Below are 17,890 nucleotides of genomic sequence, written 5' to 3'. Positions count from 1 at the left end.
GATCTCTTAGTTTGAGGCCAATATGGTCTATGTAGTGAGCTCTAGAACAGCTGGGGCTAAGTGGAGAAACCCTGTCTCTAAAAACAATAACAAAAGTTAGTATAGATGGCATATTAAAAATTCCCAAAATTTGTATAATGAGAACCTAAAAATACTACTTGTCTTTAATTTTTAATTAATTTAGAGATATAATAGGTTCAAAACACTGAATCTTTTTTTTTTTTATTGAGTTTTGTTGTTGCTGCTTAAGTTTTAGGAAATCCAACTGAAATATACCATATAATGCTGTCTATCTATCTATTTAGTTCTGGGGTGGGGGTTATTCTGAGTTTCCATTCCAAGCTGGCCTCGACTTTACCCAGTGAAGGATCTGCATGTGCAGACTACTGGGATTGTAGGTGTGAACTACAAGATCCCAGGTATACAGTGTGAAAGAGAGAAGCCCAGAGCCTCATGCTTCCTAGGCAAGCTCTAGCAACCTCAGCCCTGAACCTGTCTGTTTTTCATTGTTTAGTATTGACATCATGTTAATTTATAGAATCCTTTACATTAGTTTACATTAATTTATAGCACCTTTTTCTTTCTTGATCTAGTAAATGATAATGTGAAATAAGTAGTTTAACAAAATCTGAACATTTTCTTGGAGTGTTGACTGACCTAAACAGATTGTAATTTTAAAAACTGTTTTACTTAACATTACAGAACAAATATTTTTGTTTGTGTGGGACATAATAGGTGCCTGTGTCTGTTTTTGACAAAATAGGTGAAGTATTATAGACACCTTGCACCTGATCACTTGCTGCAAATATGTCATCGGCTAGGACCTCTTCTTGAGCAAGAAATTCCTCAGAGTGTTCCTGGAGTACAGACTTTATTAGGAGCTGGAAGACAGTCCTTGCTACGAACAAATAAAAGTATGAGTGTTTTTTATTACAATTTGGATCTCCTTTTTCTCACTCTTTGGTGTGTTATTTTTGTATTCATGACATGTATGTTTTAATAGGCTGCAAGCATGTGGTATGGAAAGGATCTGCTCTGGCTGCACTGCACTGTGGGAGGCCACCAGAGTCTCCAGTTAACTATGGTAGCCCACCTAGCATTGGTGAGTTGAATTTACTATGTTGTGATATCCTCTGGGTAAAGAATTCTTGAAAATAATGTTTTTAGTTACTGTGCTGTTAGAGAACTTTATCTGTACATATTATATATATCAACATTCAAAGATGGAAACCTCTCAGCTTTTCTTAGTAAATCGTTTTAATAATAAAGCTATAATGTACAGCTGTAAATTATGTTATGAAGACTGATTATGTCATTAATGTTTCGGTTGTCCTGAAATTCCCTTACTAAAAGTTACATGTTGAGTTAATTGGTGTCATAATTTAATTTAGCTGTAATGTTAGTTAGCAAAAAACTAGGTTTTCTTTTAATAGATTGGCATATTTTAAAGTTTCAAAGAGAACAAACTTACAAATAAGTTTTCCTCTTGAGTTGCTTTATAGACACAGCCTAACACCTCTTAGTAGTACATTTTGTCTTTGAATTAATAGAGCATCTTCAGGACTGAACTTCTTGATCTTGTCGCTTGCCTTTCTCCCTTCCAGGATATTGTCTAACACTGTAATATTAATTTGTATGGCTTTACCTTTGCTCTTCACAAAGAAGTACACAAAGGTAAATTCTTCCATGTTAGAGACTTACTTCTTGACCAGTATATCAACACGTGGCATTAGAGGTCGTCATGTTAGTCTGAGCCTCTTCCCTCATGTGCACTGGCCTCCTTCCCCACCTTTATTGGAGGTGAAAAGTGCTTAGGATTTTAAAATAATGTCGGCTTCATTACTTTTCCTCTGTAGAACTTCAGTTAAACAAATGCAGGACTTTTTGATGTAGTTTGTTACTCTCTTGTCTGTTTACATTTTTTTCTTTCTGTGGTAATATCCTGATATTTGTATGATCATAATCATAGTTGATCATATTTTATTTATCTTCTTGGTGAGATTCAACACAATTTTGGCATTAATCTAACATTAAAAAGAATTCCATTTTGATTATATGTACTGCTTTTTCATATTCGTCACTTTGTCCTTGAGTGTTCTGTGTTCATTGTTTTTCCTTTCTTCCCTTCCGCTCACACTCTGTCCCTCTGCACTCCGCAGTTAGTTCTCCTCATGGAAGCCTGGTCATGCCGGCCTGCTTTCTCATTAGCTGCTTTCCTTCCACAGTTCACTTCCTTGTGTTTTCTCTTGTCATAGTTTTCACATAATGGTTTACCGCTTGTGTTTAGTCATTTCTCAACTATTTTCTTTTTGTATTACCCTTTGTTTCTAAATTTATTTTTCTTTAAATATATTTTCATTTGGCACAATGTTAATGTTAAAAAATTTTCACTTTTCTATCTTCTGTAAGTGCAAAAGGACATTGACCCTTCATGGTTATTTCTTTTCTTTTCCTTATAAAGCAGGAAGTTAGCTGTCAGACTCACAAGATGTGTTTGTGTTATAGAAAAGTTCCATTGTTTAAATTTCCATTTCAGGTTCCAGGTGACAAGACAAAGGGGAACATTTAAAAAAAAAATTTCATAGGGAACTCAGTGCTTTTAGAATTTTCATTTTTTTAAGTAAATAATTGATCATATTTACTTGTCAGTTATAGATATGATGACAGATTCCCCCATCCCCATTTGGCAAGTGATGTAGTCCTCATTAAGACGCACTCAGGTTCTCCTCGGTTCTCACGGCTGCTTTCCCACAGTGATTACTGAGGTTGATGTTGGGTTTTCATCTTTATAAGTTAGAAAAATCCTTTTTGTCATCTTTTCATAAGATCTTAGACTTTTTGAATTTCTTTAAGGATCCTTTGAATGTAATATTTGAACATTTCCTGGGAATTTTTTTGGAAATTAGGAAGTTCATAGTAAGGCTGAGTATGTTTTATGAGATAGTAGTAATTTGTTCAGCTCCTCACATGTCACTCAGTGAAATAAAATAATCTCCCACAAAATAACTTTTATGACATACAATGTTTTGATTGCTTAGGGACAGCCAATATAAATAAGTGTTAGTATAAACTAGCTTTGAGTTTGTAGAACAAGTGGTGTCCTTTGCATTCCATAGCGGCTCTGTAAGAGGCCTCTTTTATCCACGGAGAAACCAAATTGTAGATGAGTGGTAACAAAGTCAGTGCATTCTCTGGTGTTGATTTGCAGCTTCTGCATTCAATTCATGTCACTATTGCATATCACCCTTTTGCCTCTGTTTAATTATTTATGCATTCATGTACACACGGTGTCTATTATTTGAGTATAGTAATTTTTGGATTACTTTGTCTTAGTATAGATACTGTGGAAATAATGGGGAGTGTATTCTTTCAAGTTAAGTACTTGAATTTGAAATCAGGTACTCAGTTTTTTAAAGAAAATTGCAGGAACCTGTACATTCGACTTGTAGCTAAGGCTGACTTTGAGCTGTGATTCTCTTCCCTCTACCTCTTGGGAGCTGAGATTGTAGGCGTGTACTTCATCACACCTGGTTTATCCTGTGCTAGGGCTCCAACTCAGTGTTCTGGATAAAGCACACGAATTCCACCAACTAAGCTATATCCCTAACCTCAAGTTTTATTGTTGGAGTAGTTGGATTTATTTCTCTAAAGTAGCTTTGCTTTTAGTTAGATCATTTCCAGTTTCATTATCATTGCAGCCATGCAAGAAAGCTACAGTAAATTTTCTTAAAGCAAATCTTAACATTATTTCATCCATTTCTCTGTAAAGACCTCAAACCATAGTTTCACTGGAATTGAATTTAAAATGTATCTGTCACATCATAACTTTTCTCTCCTGACAATTGTTGTTTTATATTTTGTGTGTTTGGAGTTGTTTCTTGTTTTTTCTTTTTCCTTTTTTATTGAGGTAGGCTCTCACTGTGTTTCGGACTGACTTGTTAAGTTTTTCTATTGTGTTTACTTTGTACTTTGCATGTGTATGCATGCTACTTATTTGTCTGGAGGTTCGAGAACAAGTTGTAGGAGTTCTTTTCTCCACCGTGTGGGGCCCGGGGATTGATCTTAGAGTATTTGGCTTCATGGCAAATCCCATAACCCTTTGACCCATGTCCTGGTTCTACCTTTTTAATGCTATTTTATGGCCCCAGGACATTATACATGCTGCTCTATCAACCTGGGATTATATTCCCCTCCTGACAACTTTTTTTTTTTTTTGGCTATTTTTTAGTTTTTTTGATTTCTAGAAAAATTACTTAAACTACTGCCCCATATGTTTGGAACCTTTGTTATATGTTCCAAAATTTCCTTTATTTGATAATATCTACCATGGTTGTAAGTAAGTTTTTATTTCCTGTCTTCCTTGCTAGACTCAGTCTCCATGAGGATAAGTACTGTGTCTTCTTTTTTTAATCTGTTAACATCCAGTTGACTACACTTGTATCATAATGCTCTATAAATTTTAGTTGGCTTAAAGTTAAGTGACTGAAATGTTTGACATAGAAAAAAGTTACCTAAAGTTGTAAAGGTAGACGTGTGAGGGCCTAGGTGTGATCTGTTAGCACCAAGCAAATTATAACATTTAAAGAATTTTAATTAAAATAACTAAGCTTTTTACCAGTACTTAAAAATTAAAAGTATTGTTACACTAGTATTCTAGTTGAAGCAACACATTGATTCCCAGGAAAGAAAAGGGGAAATAAATACCCTTTTAATGATAGTCAGTATCTTTTTTTTTTTCCTTTTATTCTGTGATATGTCCTTGGCTTATGAAGCTTTTTGTGTAATTCTTGGGAATATCATTTCTTCCCGTCTGAAATTTCAGTATTTACTAAATCTGTTGGTTTTAAGTAGAACAACTAAACACCAAATCTGCACATGTGAGGAGTTCCTGGTCGCTCCCGTGTATCCTAGTCCTTTTACTCACATACGTAAAGTAAGGAGTATTTCCATCTCTGTTCCCCATTCCGTCTCTTCATTATTATTAGATGATTATGGAATTGTCCTTCTAATAGTGTTGGAGCTGCTGTTCATTATGTGATTTGTCTTGTTCTGCTCTAGGTGGTGCTGTAGATATGAACCAAATTGTGTTAATGTTTTCCACATACTATCTGGCCTTAATGTCTTTATTAACAGTAACCTCAGAATAATTTGTATGTGTATAGTGATTTAGTTGTTTCCTTTTAAATCTTTCTTAATAGAACTAACTATCTTTGACACTTAACTCACTGAGCCAGCCCTTCAGTGAGTTTTTATAAATAAAACTTAAATGAAAATTGAAGGCCTTTTAGTTTATCTTCTGGCTTACAAATTAGACTCTGTGATGGGTGAAATTCATTTGTTGTTGATTTTGTTTTTGAGACATGGTCTCCTAATGGAGCCCTACGCTAGCCTTACACTTGAACTTCTTCTGCCTTAGTCTCATGAACACTGAGATTACAGGTACATTCCACGTTGCCCAACAATGTATGAATTCTTTATATCAGTTTTTAGTCCATTTAAAATTGGCTGTGGGCATTTTCTGGAGAATAATATACTTTCATATTCTTTAAGATGCTTACTTTTTATGCTTTTTATGATTAAAGTTAAATTTCTTGAGTCTGAAATCTTATTTTCTATCAAGCTTTAAATTTAAGCTAAAAAAATGAATGCAATTGGTTATATAATAGTATGGGATATTTCCTTTTAGTCTTGTTTCCTAATGTTATACTCCAGCACCATATTGTTGGGATCATTAAAATTTACTTTTAAGTTTTCTTACTGATGAGGCCTCTAGTCTCTTATGATAAAGATGACAAAAATATATACCAAGAGTATTGTGTAGTGTCTAGAATGTTGGAGAGTATTCAGTACATATTGGCCTCTATCATCCATTATTTAAAGATATGCTGTGCTGACATTTTTCAGCATTACTGAACTTCATCTGCTAGTATTTTACTTTTAAAAAATACATTTATTTTTGTTTGTGTACTTGTGCTACAGTGCATGTGTGTATATTATAGATATAGACATAGATACGTCTATATCATGTTCATATCTATATATCTTAGAACCTTTTTGTGGTCCTTTGAAATAAGTAACATTTTATGTAACTATGCCATATTAAATACTTTATGCCATATGGTATGTTTGTATGATAGAAATGCTGAAATTACTGTCATCCTATAAAGACAAGCATGTTTTCTGAATGTTTGGTCACAAAGAGTTATTCCACTAAAATTGAAGATAATTTGTTTTCTTATGTTCATTTAAGCTTTTTATAAATTTGTTGTATTTAAAATTTAGCTTCATAGATTTCCAGAGCCCTTAATTTACAGATACTGATTCTAAGTTTATATTTAGAAAGCCTTTCTTTATATTGTGGAGATTAAAATGAAAACCAGTTACAGATTATTCAAAGTTTATTCTTCTGTGCTTTAGTTTAGGAAACATTTTGGTTATATTTCTAATCCTACTGACATTAGCATTTGACTCAGAGGGTACCAAGAAATTGTTTAAGTGTGTGAGTGGGTTTTAAACAACAGTTGTAGAGTTAAATTAGACAAGGTATGATAATAAAATTGATTTAATAAACATTGCTTAAAAAACTTTTTGCTAAAGTACCCCAATGCTTCTTATCTGAGTTCTTATTTTGTATCAGAAAGGGCGGTTAGGGCTTGAGCTGTGCGGAGGCACTTTCTGAGTTACAGATTCTGCTCTTCATTTTCTCCCCATCTAATTGTTCTGTCACAGAAGCTGTTTCCCTGGGCTTGGAATCTGCAGCTATATTTCTTGTATTCATTAGGCTGACTGACAGACAGGCTTTGCTTTGATCAATTTGTAGTTCTGGGGCTCTCCAGTACTGATGTTCAGGGAGAAACTGCTTTCCTATACTAGAATAGATATTATACCAAAAGTTATGTTCATCTTAAAGATCTTTTAAAAATTATGGTTAATTTTGATCTTTGAACTTGGGTAATTTATTACAGTTTTACTTGAATGCTTGTTCGTTTTACTGAGTACAAATAGAGCAAAGCTAAACATTGGAGAGGAAAACAGTATTTCTGCTTTGGTACTTAATTGCTGGTTTTTGCCATATATATTTTTACTATCCTTAAAAATGTAATTACCAGTGGGCAGTGGTGGCGCATGCCTTTTATCCCAGAATTTGGGAGGCAGGACCAGATGGGTTTCTGAGTTTGAGGCCAGCCTGGTCGACAGAGTGAGTTTTAGGACAGCCAGGGCTACACAGAGAAACCCTGTCTTGAACTCTCCCCCCCCCCCCAAAAAAAACCCAAAAAACCAAAACAAAACATTGTTACCAAAATTGTTATTGTTGCTCTTCTGTGGCAGCTGTAGTTGGTGTGCTTATGCATATGCATGCGTGTGCATACTTTCCCCCTTCCTTAAATAAACTTGGTACAACTAATACCTGTATGTAAAAGAAACTGGGATATCTTTGCTGCTTAGTTAAAATCATTGGTCTTGAAACTTTGACCCAGCTGTAGAAACTTGATAAGGAAAGATGTCAGTTTATCAGCAAACTAGTCTACATTTAGACTGCAACAGATATTTTTACTTCATAAGTGCTGCAAAATTAGTTTTAAATAATCAGGTATAAGATATTTTTAAGTAGGCTTATAATACCTAGAAATATTAAAATGCCATTAATTATAAAACTAAAATGCTTAGTAATGGCATAGGTTGGTCTAGCACGGTTGTTAATTACAGTTTAATAGAAAAGAGGAGAATGAGTGCAATGAAAGGCTAGACACACTGGTTTCCAAGCTCTTTGAGTCAGCGTTGCATTGCCGTGAGGAGACATTGTGACTAAGACAACTCTTGTGACAAGAGAAAGCATTTAATTGGGGACTTATTGTTTCACAAGTTTAGTCTATGATCCTCATGGCAGTTAGCATGAGGTGAGTAGGCAGCCATGTTGCTGGAGAAGCAGTTGAGACATATCCTGATCTACAGGCAGAGAGAGACAGACAGACAGACATATGTGCCTCGCATGGGCTTTTAGTGCATCAAAGCCAACTACCAGGGATACACATCCTTCAAGGCAACACCCACTAATCCTTTTAATCCTTTCAAAAAATTTGTTCCCTAGTGACTAAGCATTCAAATACATGAGCCTATGGGGGTGGGGCACAACATTCTACTCCCTTGTGCCCATACATTTATAGCTACATCATAATGCAGAGTCCAACTTCAAAATCCTCATAGTCTTTCACAGTCTAAATGCTATTTAAAAGTCCAGAGTCTCTTCTGAGACTCAGGCAATCTCTTGTTACCTCTTGTAAAATCAAAATCTAAAAGCAGATCACATATTTTCAACATATGGGCATAGAATGTACATTAACATTCCAGAAGGGAAGAAGAGGAGCATAGTGAAGAAGCACTGGACCAAATGAGGCTGGAGAGCAACCGGACACACTCCAAACTCTGTACCTTCATATTTAAGACAGTGCTTTTCAGGTTTCCAACTTTCAGCTTTGTTAACTTCAACGTAGTTCTGCACCTGGTCTGCAGCTTTGCTCAGCAGGTATCCCACAACTCTGGTCTCTCCACGTCTTGGGCTATCTAATACTATCCAGGCTTTACCTTCAGTGTCATTTAATGGCCCCTTGGGGCCTCCATGCAGTGCCATCCCTGACATGCACCTGGTTTCAGAGGCTTTCCTTAGACATGGGGGGTGGGGCGTGGGGTTCTACAACCTCTGTCGTCTTTGACTCTAAAACCAGACCACATTGCCATGACTGAAACTGCTAAGTTCTTGCTAAGGCTGGAACTTGGCCTCCTTTTTCATTTATATTTGCATCTACTTTCTGTTATTGATGGCTTCCTTCACTGCTTACGCTTTCCTATAATTCCTTTCACAAGTCAGTTGGAGGCTTATCTGGGAAGAGTCTTGCACTGACCTTTATTCCACTTAGCATCAGGCTTTGCTTTAAGCTTTTTATGTCCTTGAGCACAGGATTTAACTGTTACACTTACTGATGCTTCTTTTTCTCCTCAAACTGTACATTTTGTACTTTTCCTTGCTTACATAGCTTTTTTTTTTTTATTACAGATAGGTGTAAGAGTGACCACTAATAACCACATGGCTCAGTCAATAGTAGGCTGTCTTGATATTTATTTGACCAACACCATTAAACCTATACTCTTCAATTTATCTTTAGCAGATATTCAGGACAAGGGCAGAAGGCATCCATATCACAAGAACGGTCCTTTGGCCACTTTCTAATACTCTTCCCCTCTGCAACTTCTTGACGCCTTCTGCACTGTCTTCTGTGTTCCTATAAAGATGCACATTAAGCCCCACTTAAAGTATTCAACTGTTTTCTAGTCCTCCGAACCCCAGCATGGTCAAGCCTGTTAACAGCAATACCTTATTCCTGGTACCAACCTGTCTTAGACACTGTTCTATTGCTGTTAAGAGACACTATGGTTAAGAGAAAGCATTTAATTGGAGATGTGCTTACAGTTTCAGACTTTAGTCCATTATCATCGTGGTTGGGAACATGGTGGAGGTCTGCAGGTGCTAGAGAAGTAGTTGAGAGTTACCTCTTGAACGTCAGGCAGAGAGACTAGGCCTGGTATGAGATTTTGATATTTCAAAGCCCACCCCCAGTGACACATTTCCTCCAACAAGGGCACACTTCCTAATCCTTTTACTCCTTTCAAAGACTTCTAGTCCTTGGATTCTAAACATTTAAATGTGTGAACATATGAGTGTTATTCTCAGAAACTCACTTTATAATGCATATTAAAGTTGTAGGTGTATTAAAAGCCTAACCATGGAATGTAAATCAAAAGTTAAACAAGTAAAACTTATTTTACTGTTTTTTTTCAGGAGGACTATTGAACTAGGAGAAAGTGAGACAGGAAAATTTGATATTAGTGATTGTGTAAAATATACATTACTTAAGCCAAGTATGTCCTGGAAAATGAAAGTTACTTCTCATACCATAACTGGAAAAGCTTGCTTAAGCTCATAAGAACTCACAGAGACTGAAGCAGCATGCACATGGCCCACACAGGCCTACACAGTCCTACACCAGGTTCTTAGCATATAAATAATGTATGGTTTCCAGTTTAGTGTTCTTATGGGATCCCTGAATGTGCAAATAAGTGTGTTTCTGATTCTTGTACCTTCTATTGGACTCTTTTCCTTCTGAGGTTTTCTTGTTCGTCTTGTCCACCTTCAATGTGATAGTTTTTATGTATTTTATTATATTTTATTTTGTTATATTTTTATGTTAGCCTTTCCTCCCCCCTAATGAACAGAAAGGGAATGGATCAGGACTGGATGGAGAGATAGGGAGGACCTGGAAGGAGTAGAGGAAGGGGGATTGTAATGAGAATGTATTACATGAGAAAAGAATCTTGTCAGTTAAAGGGAAAGCAGAGTAACATGCTTAATTAACATCTCCAATGTCAGATTTGAACACAAATATAGCATAGCTGCTAAAGTACTGTTGGAGAAGAAAACTTGTTCAATTGATGAAATTGCTTTGGGTGGAGGCTATGCATTGCACTTTTGCAATTATATGTTATTTTCTAAATTGACTATGCACCACTCTTGTAACTAGATAAATAAACCAATTCTTGGGAAATAACTAGAAGAGATTTGTTTGGAAAGTTTTGTCGTTCTGGTACAGAAATTAAAGGTTTTGAACTCCAGTGTTTGATACCTTACATACATACTTGTATTTTATTTTATTTTATTTTATTTTATATCTTACAGGAAACATTTACAGTGTTGTGGGCTTTAAAACTATATTAGTTTTATAGAGTTGTACATACAGATTTTGATTGAAAGACTTGATGATTTACTACAAAGGACTTTTTTTTTTCTCTATTTTCTCCCCCTTTAGACATATTTTAAAGGGATTCAAATAGCTAAAAATAATTTCCAAACTTTTCAGTTTTTTACTGATTTATTTTCAGAAGAATTGATCAAATATATTTAGTTATGCTTTTATGTGCACATTAAGTCAATTTAGCAGAGTAGTTAAAAATACAAAGCAGTATTTTAGATTAGTTAAAATACAAAGCATTATTATTAAATACAAAATAAAATATATTATCTATGGAGTTATGCATGTTATGGGAGGAGGCTAGAAATAAGTATGGAATATAAAAAAATGTGGGTTTATCTGAAAATTGTAAAAATAACCAAATACACGACTATATAAAGGGTATTGAGAGTTACTGATGGTGGCTTGCAGTTTGCAATGGGTAAATGGGATATGGTTTCATTGGAATGGTGACAGACATTGAAGGCAGGATTGAAAAAAAACAAACAAATCATCCCAGCATGGCAGGCAGAAGATAACAGCTAATGCAAATACCCTAAACAAGGAGCACTGATGTGTTGGAAGATTGAACCAGATTAGCACCTGGAGATGACAAAAGAGAAAGAAGTAGCAAATGAAGTCAGTTAGGCAATGGGCATCTTTTAGGTAGTTTTCTGGTGGTGTGATGAAATACCCGGACAGAAGCAGCTTAACGGGGAAAAGGGTGTGCTTGGCTTACAAGTCCAAGTTACAGTACTTCATTAGAAGGGAAGTCAAGGCAACAAGAATTTGAAGTAGCTAGTTACATCATATTCACAGTCTAAAACACAACAGTGAATTCATTCATGCATGCTGTGTACAACTTACTCTCTTCATTTTCTAGAGTCCAGGATACCCTGCTCAGGGAATGGTCCCATCCACAATCAAAATGTGTTTTCCCACATTAATTAATTTAATCAAGATAGTCTCTCAGACATTCTCAGAGGTTAGTTTTTAATATAGTAAATCCTTTATAGAAATACCCTGGAGGCCTACTTCCTAAGTGCCATGTTGACAATATTAACCATCATATGAGACAAGTTTATATAAGACCATGGTAGGTCAATATCAGAGGACATTTGTGGTCATTTTGAATAAAGTGGAAATATTTTAGATTTGAGTAGAGAAGGTGGTGATCATGGGAATTGAAATTTGAAATTCACCAGTCTGCCTAGAAGGGTATCCTCTTGCCTAGGAGAAGAAAGAATTCCCAAGGGAAAATGACTTAGTGTTATTTGGTAGAGTTTAGAACTATTTCCTATCACCTTAACTAGGAAAATAAATCAACTTTTAAACCACATTTATATTCACATTTAACTTAAGAATTAAAGCTATAAATAATCTCATGAAGGAACAGTTGCTTTGTATCCTCTTACATGTGTTCAACAATGCTTATTTGAAAAATTGATGTTCTACTTTAATAAAATTATAAAATTTCTATAATTTGAAACATTTTCTTTTTACTCCAAGATGTAATTAGCTCATTTTTAGAATGTTAATAATTGCCATTATCTTTCTTCCCCATGAAACTAAATTACATTGAACAGCCATTTATACCTTATTAACCAAGATTCACTTATTCCTCTTTGTTTAAGGTGTTTTACAGTTGCTTGTGAATGAGATACACAGTCTGCGTTTTAGTTGAACAGTTCAGATATAGTAGGATAGATAGATGTTACAGTAATAGTATAATAAAACAAACGTGCCGGTATTGAGTTCTAGAACAGTGTTTCTGGTGTAAAAATGACCCACCTTTTTGATACAGTCAAGAGTTTTTTCAAATTTGGCTTCCTCAGCTGCATTTCACTTATATTTTCTTTAATTGTCATAATTACAAGGTTTGAATCACCAACTTGATTACTTAGTAGCTCTTTATTTTTATCTTACGATGGCATATCTTTGGAGCTGATGGTAGACTTGTAAGAAGTTAGTTGACAGCATACCTAAAGGATAGAATGCTAGGTAGTTAGTTGCCTGCTAAGTGTCATTAAGCAGAGTGAAGGATACTTTCTTGTGTTTCTAGAATGTTTTAGTTGAAGTCTTCACTGTTGTAGTGGGATTCTTTTCTTTCCCAGTTGACTCAAATGTAATTCTAGCTATCTTGAAGATTGAGTAAATCCTGTTTTAAGGGCAGTAGCACTTGATTATGTATAAAATATTTTATACACAACTCTGATTTTTTTTAAAGTTATGTCTCAAAATTTTGCTGCTTATCATTGTGAAATAATAGTTCTATTATTTTAGTTGTCTCTAACAATAGTGTCTTCAAACCTGAACAGTGTTAAGTATTTTTATAAAAATTGAGTTCCAAGAATTTTGTAAGTTTTGGGTAGAAGGAATTAAAGAACGTCTTGTTAACTATCCTCATTTGGGTTCATGCCATTAGTTGCTTCCTTACAGTACAGGAAGGTGAGACGGACATGTCAGTGGTCTGTGGTATTTGAGTAAGATAGTTTGACTTTGCTTCTAAAAGATCGTTAATAACTAGTGCACAAAATAAGATTGAAGCCAAGCATTAGATGGTTTATTACCAGGTTATTTCTGTGTGAAAGGAAAGCAGGGTAAACTATCATGGAAACTTAACTGAGTTTCCTGAAACTGAATTACTGTGTAAACTTAAGTTAATTCACAGCTCTCAGAGTTTTCAGGTGTTCGATTATTGAATAGTATTTGTAGGCTAACAGCAGTTATTTGTTATATTCAAATCTGTAATTCTGTAGTAATAGGACATAAAAGCATTATTTTACTTTGAAATAAAAGATTATTTTACTTTGAAATAGTATTACTTTAAAACCTGTGATACATGCGTTTTGTTATTTTTTCAGCAGGACTTACACAAAAATATAGTGTGAGCCAAAAATTGCATGTGAAGAAGTTGCTGAGATTCTTTACAATATTTCTGAGATACTCAGGTTTCATAAACTCTTAAGGTAGAAATGCTAGACTCTGATCTCAGTTAAAAAAGCATATTATTGGTGTGTGGGCGTGTGTGTGTTTGTGTGAGTGCATGCACGTGTGTGTCTGTGTAAAGTCTATACACTATTTTTAAGAAAATTTCTGAATAAATTCAAGTGAGAAACTGTGGTGCTAATTCTCAAATACAGCTGGCAGTCTTCTTTGGGGAAAATTAACCTGTTAAAAACAAACTCAGAGTTACATTATGTATAGAAAGTAAGTACAGTAGTAATTTAGTTAGATGGGAATATTGTGTTTTGGAGTCAGTATATTAAGCAGATCAGCTCCAGGTTTGAGATCAGGATCCTTAAATGCCTTCTGTTTTCACTCATGGAAAGGATTTTTGTTTTTTGATTCTCCTTAAAAAACATTCTGTGAGACATGGTGTTTGAGTATTATTAGTTGATGAAGAAAAATCACCACTATCCAAATTTAACTGCTTTTGTAAGGAAATCTTTAAAAAGTATAGAATGCTTTGTTTTTAAAGCACTCTGGCTAAAGAGTAAAGCTGTTTTGAGTTGTAATTCTAGTTTCATGCCGTATTCTGACTTTGGACACAGCATTTAGCTGCATTTGATTACTTATGAGAACAATGAGGAAAGGACAGTTATTTCAAGGAACTTCATTATTTGTATTGTTTATTTTGAAAACTTTAAATTAGGAGCCATATAGAAGTCATTCTATTTTTTTTCCCCTTTTTCCTTTTCTTTTTTTAAAACCAGCATGTGATAAATGAAAAAAAAAATGAGTTCTAGAAGTCTGAATTTAAGAAACCTATTTTGTTTCTGGAGTCCATTTATATTCCCCCATTTTCTTGGTAGCGGATACTCTGTTTTCAAGGAAGCTGAATGGGAAATACAGACTTGAGCGACTTGTTCCAACTGCAGTATATCAGCATATGAAGATGCATAAGCGAATTCTTGGACACTTATCATCGGTGTACTGTGTAACTTTTGATCGAACTGGCAGGCGGATATTTACTGTAAGTCATTTTTAAAGTCTTACCTTTACTGATAGAATTGAAGAAACAGTGTCTGTACGAGAACTTGAAGTAAAAATTTTTTCTTTTAATGATAAAATTTAAATTTGGGTAATTTTTAAAAGCATGCTCTAACAAGTTTCTACTTAAATTTGAACTTTTTCCAAGTTCTAAATTTAGTCCTGTTATAGTGTAATCACAGTAACATTATGTCCTATGTCCTGCACACACAAATTCCTCACTATTATATCAAATAGGCTGGTGGGGCTTTCATAAAATGTGATGTACTTTTCAGTCTAGACTGAGCATGGGCAAATTGTAGAACAGTATTTATTGTCTGCAGAGAAGCACTTGCTAGCCTCAGAGAGTTCTCTTTAAACGGTGATGGAATCTTGTGCATAGCTGACGGTCTTATCTCAGGATTTTGTCATCCTTGGCACTGAGTTCTTTAAAATACTGATGATTTTGAAGAGTTGCTCCGAGAGTTGCTTGAATTTGTTTCTCCTAACCTACAGGGAAAAGGAGCAGGGCTTTTCAGCTTAAGTGAGAAAAATATTTTGAAAGTATTTTGAATCTTTTATTCAAGTGCCTTAACTTATACTTAGTAAGGATAATATTTATCATACTACTATGGTTATGCTTATTAAACATTATCCTTTGGACTGAAGGTATGCATTTATACAACCTTTAATTGACTTTGAAACAGGAAAATGGGAGATAGAAATTCCGGTAGAAATACCATTTTCTCAGCAACTGATGGGAACAGATGCAAATACCCACAGTCAAACATTAGGGGGTGCTTGGGGAATTCTGTGAAAGAGGGGAAGAAGGATTGTAGGAGTGAGAGGAGTCAAGGACACCCACAAGAAAACCCACAGCATCAAATAACCTAGGCTCATGGGGGGAATCACAGAGACTGAATGACAACCAGGAGCCTGCATAGGACTGACCTAGACCATCTATGTATATGCTAAGGTTGTGTAGCTTGGTCTTCTTGTGGGATTCCTAACAGTGGGAACAAGGACTGACTCTTGACAACTTTTGGGGCCCTTTTCCTCATACTAAGCTGCCTTGTCCAGCCTTATTGCAACTTGAATTGCCAAGTTTGGTTGATGTCCTTGTGAAGTCCACCCTTTCCTGAAGAGAACGGAGGAGTGGATGGTTTGTAACATGGGGAGGGGGGTTCAGAGAGAAGATATGGGGGGGGGGCACCATGATCTTCCAATTGTAAAGAAATAATAATAATACAAAATTTAAAAAAAAGAGGAAGTTCCCATTTCTGACTTTGGAGAACTGCTGCTAACTTTAAAGATTTATTTATTTTATGCATAGGAGTGTGTTTTGCCTTCATGCATGTGTGTGCACCATGTGCATGTCTGGTACCTATGTAGTTCAGAAGAAAGCATCAGATTTCTTGAAGTCCAGAAGGCAAACACAGAAGGGAAGAAAAGTAACAGTAATGATTATATGTTCTTACCTAAAAGATATTTGTAAGATTGTGATATAAACTGCTAATTTTGCCAAATTCATAGTTTTATTCATATGGTGATTTAATAATATACTCTAAAATAGTACTTTGGAGTAGAAATGTTAAGAGAGCCTGGATTTTGTTTTTTAAAATTCACTTTTTATTTATATACATTTTTGTGTGTGTGCCTGCAGAGGCCAGGTGTTAGGTTTCCTGGAACTAGAGTTTGAGGCAGGTGTGAATGTCCTCATGGTGATGGGAACCAACTGGGTTTTTCAGTATATGGTTCTTAACCCTGAGCTATTAGTTGTGAGACTGTGTTTTACAGTTTACTTTTTTGTATTATCACTTGAGTTGTAACAGGGCGTGTTTATATCTCCTCCTCATATTGCCTTGTAAAGTTGAACTTATGATGAGTATTTTCTCATTGAACTTGAAGCACACGACATGTTGAACCTGACTGGTGCTTGCTTTAAAATTTGGTCTTAAAAATAGAATATGGATCGGTAAAGTTTGTGATGGTAGTTCATGCCAACAGGAAATCCATGTGTTAACATGTTGATATAGTTTATTAGAATGACATTTTGGTAAAGGACTAACCAATGTTTTCATTTCATGTATTTGGTATTTTAAGACTTTTCAGTTTTAATACTAAGTTGCTAGTGCTGGGATATTTAAAAGCTCTTTTCAAAGGATAAGAGTATCTCCTTTGGCATTAGAGTACTTTTAGTCACAGCTTTACCATGTCCAGAGAAGGGAATGGATAATAATTGCAATGGTGGGTTTCTGAGGGAGTATGTGAAACAGTGCAATGATTACTACGTAGCTAGGACTACAGAGAAAAGCCATTGCGTTTTACTTACTGCTATTAATTTTTAGACAGACTTGAAACAAATGTTATATATTTTTACCCTTCTAAACAACATGTGTGATGCTAGAGTTTGATTCAAGCCCTAAGCCACTGAACTATATTTCAACCTCCAGCTAAACTCTTGTTTATAAATGCTAGGAAAGGTTTTAGAGGAAATCCTTGTGATTGGCAAGTGAAGTTGTCTGTTAGGAAACTATTGTTATTTGTGCTAGTGTGTTTTAATAATTAATATTTTCTTAGATTATTCTTTAAAAGGAAGGAGGTAGCATAATTATCAAGTTAGGCTTTATTTTCTAATTTTCACTTAATCTTGTAATCTTTTTACTTGGTTTCAGAATCACTGCTTGAAATTATCTTTATGAAGGAAAAGCAGACTTGATGAATTCTCAGGACTAAGACAACAATACTTACCGTACATTGAGCACGTAAAAGACAGATCCCAGTTGGGAGTGGTGATGCATGCCTTTAATCCCAGTACAAGGCCTGGCTGTATTAGGGAGATCAGGCCAGCCAAGCACATAAAGTGAGACACATGCAGTCTCTCCAAGGAAGGCGGGGTAGGGGGAGAGAAGGAGAGGGAGACAAACAGATCCTTCATCTCCTTTTCAGAAAGGTAAAATGCATTTTTTTCCCATTGAGATTAAGGTAAAGGAACATAAAAAAGCTATGTTTATTAGAAGTTTCAGTAAAGAATATGGGTTGGTGTATTTCTTTAATAAATTTGAATCTTTTTCCAATCTCTACTTTAAGAATTTGAAGTATAAAATTTAAAAACATTTATTTATAAATAATAAACC

The 17,890-nt window shown here is 35.1% G+C and overlaps 1 protein-coding gene across 5 annotated transcripts in view; it reads left to right on the top strand.

Moving 5' to 3' along the window:
- The window catches only part of Phip (PHIP subunit of CUL4-Ring ligase complex), a 117,910-nt gene that overhangs the window by 16,343 nt on the left and 83,677 nt on the right, over positions 1–17,890 (top strand). For 4 of the 5 annotated variants that reach the window (XM_029481607.2, XM_029481609.2, XM_021173412.3 and 1 more), the window contains 3 exons: positions 764–914; positions 1,004–1,102; positions 14,597–14,757. In XM_029481607.2, the coding sequence (XP_029337467.1) occupies positions 764–914; positions 1,004–1,102; positions 14,597–14,757 (411 nt within the window). The remainder of the gene's footprint in view (positions 1–763; positions 915–1,003; positions 1,103–14,596; positions 14,758–17,890) is intronic. The other variant, XM_085827779.1, reaches the window with a different exon arrangement.

The sequence above is a fragment of the Mus caroli genome, unplaced genomic scaffold, assembly GCF_978045245.1.
Source record: "Mus caroli unplaced genomic scaffold, Mus_caroli_1 scaffold_11, whole genome shotgun sequence".
In the NCBI taxonomy this organism is placed as follows: Eukaryota; Metazoa; Chordata; class Mammalia; order Rodentia; family Muridae; genus Mus; species Mus caroli.
Note: the sequence above shows the minus strand (reverse complement) of the source record. Positions and strands in the feature narration are given on the sequence as shown.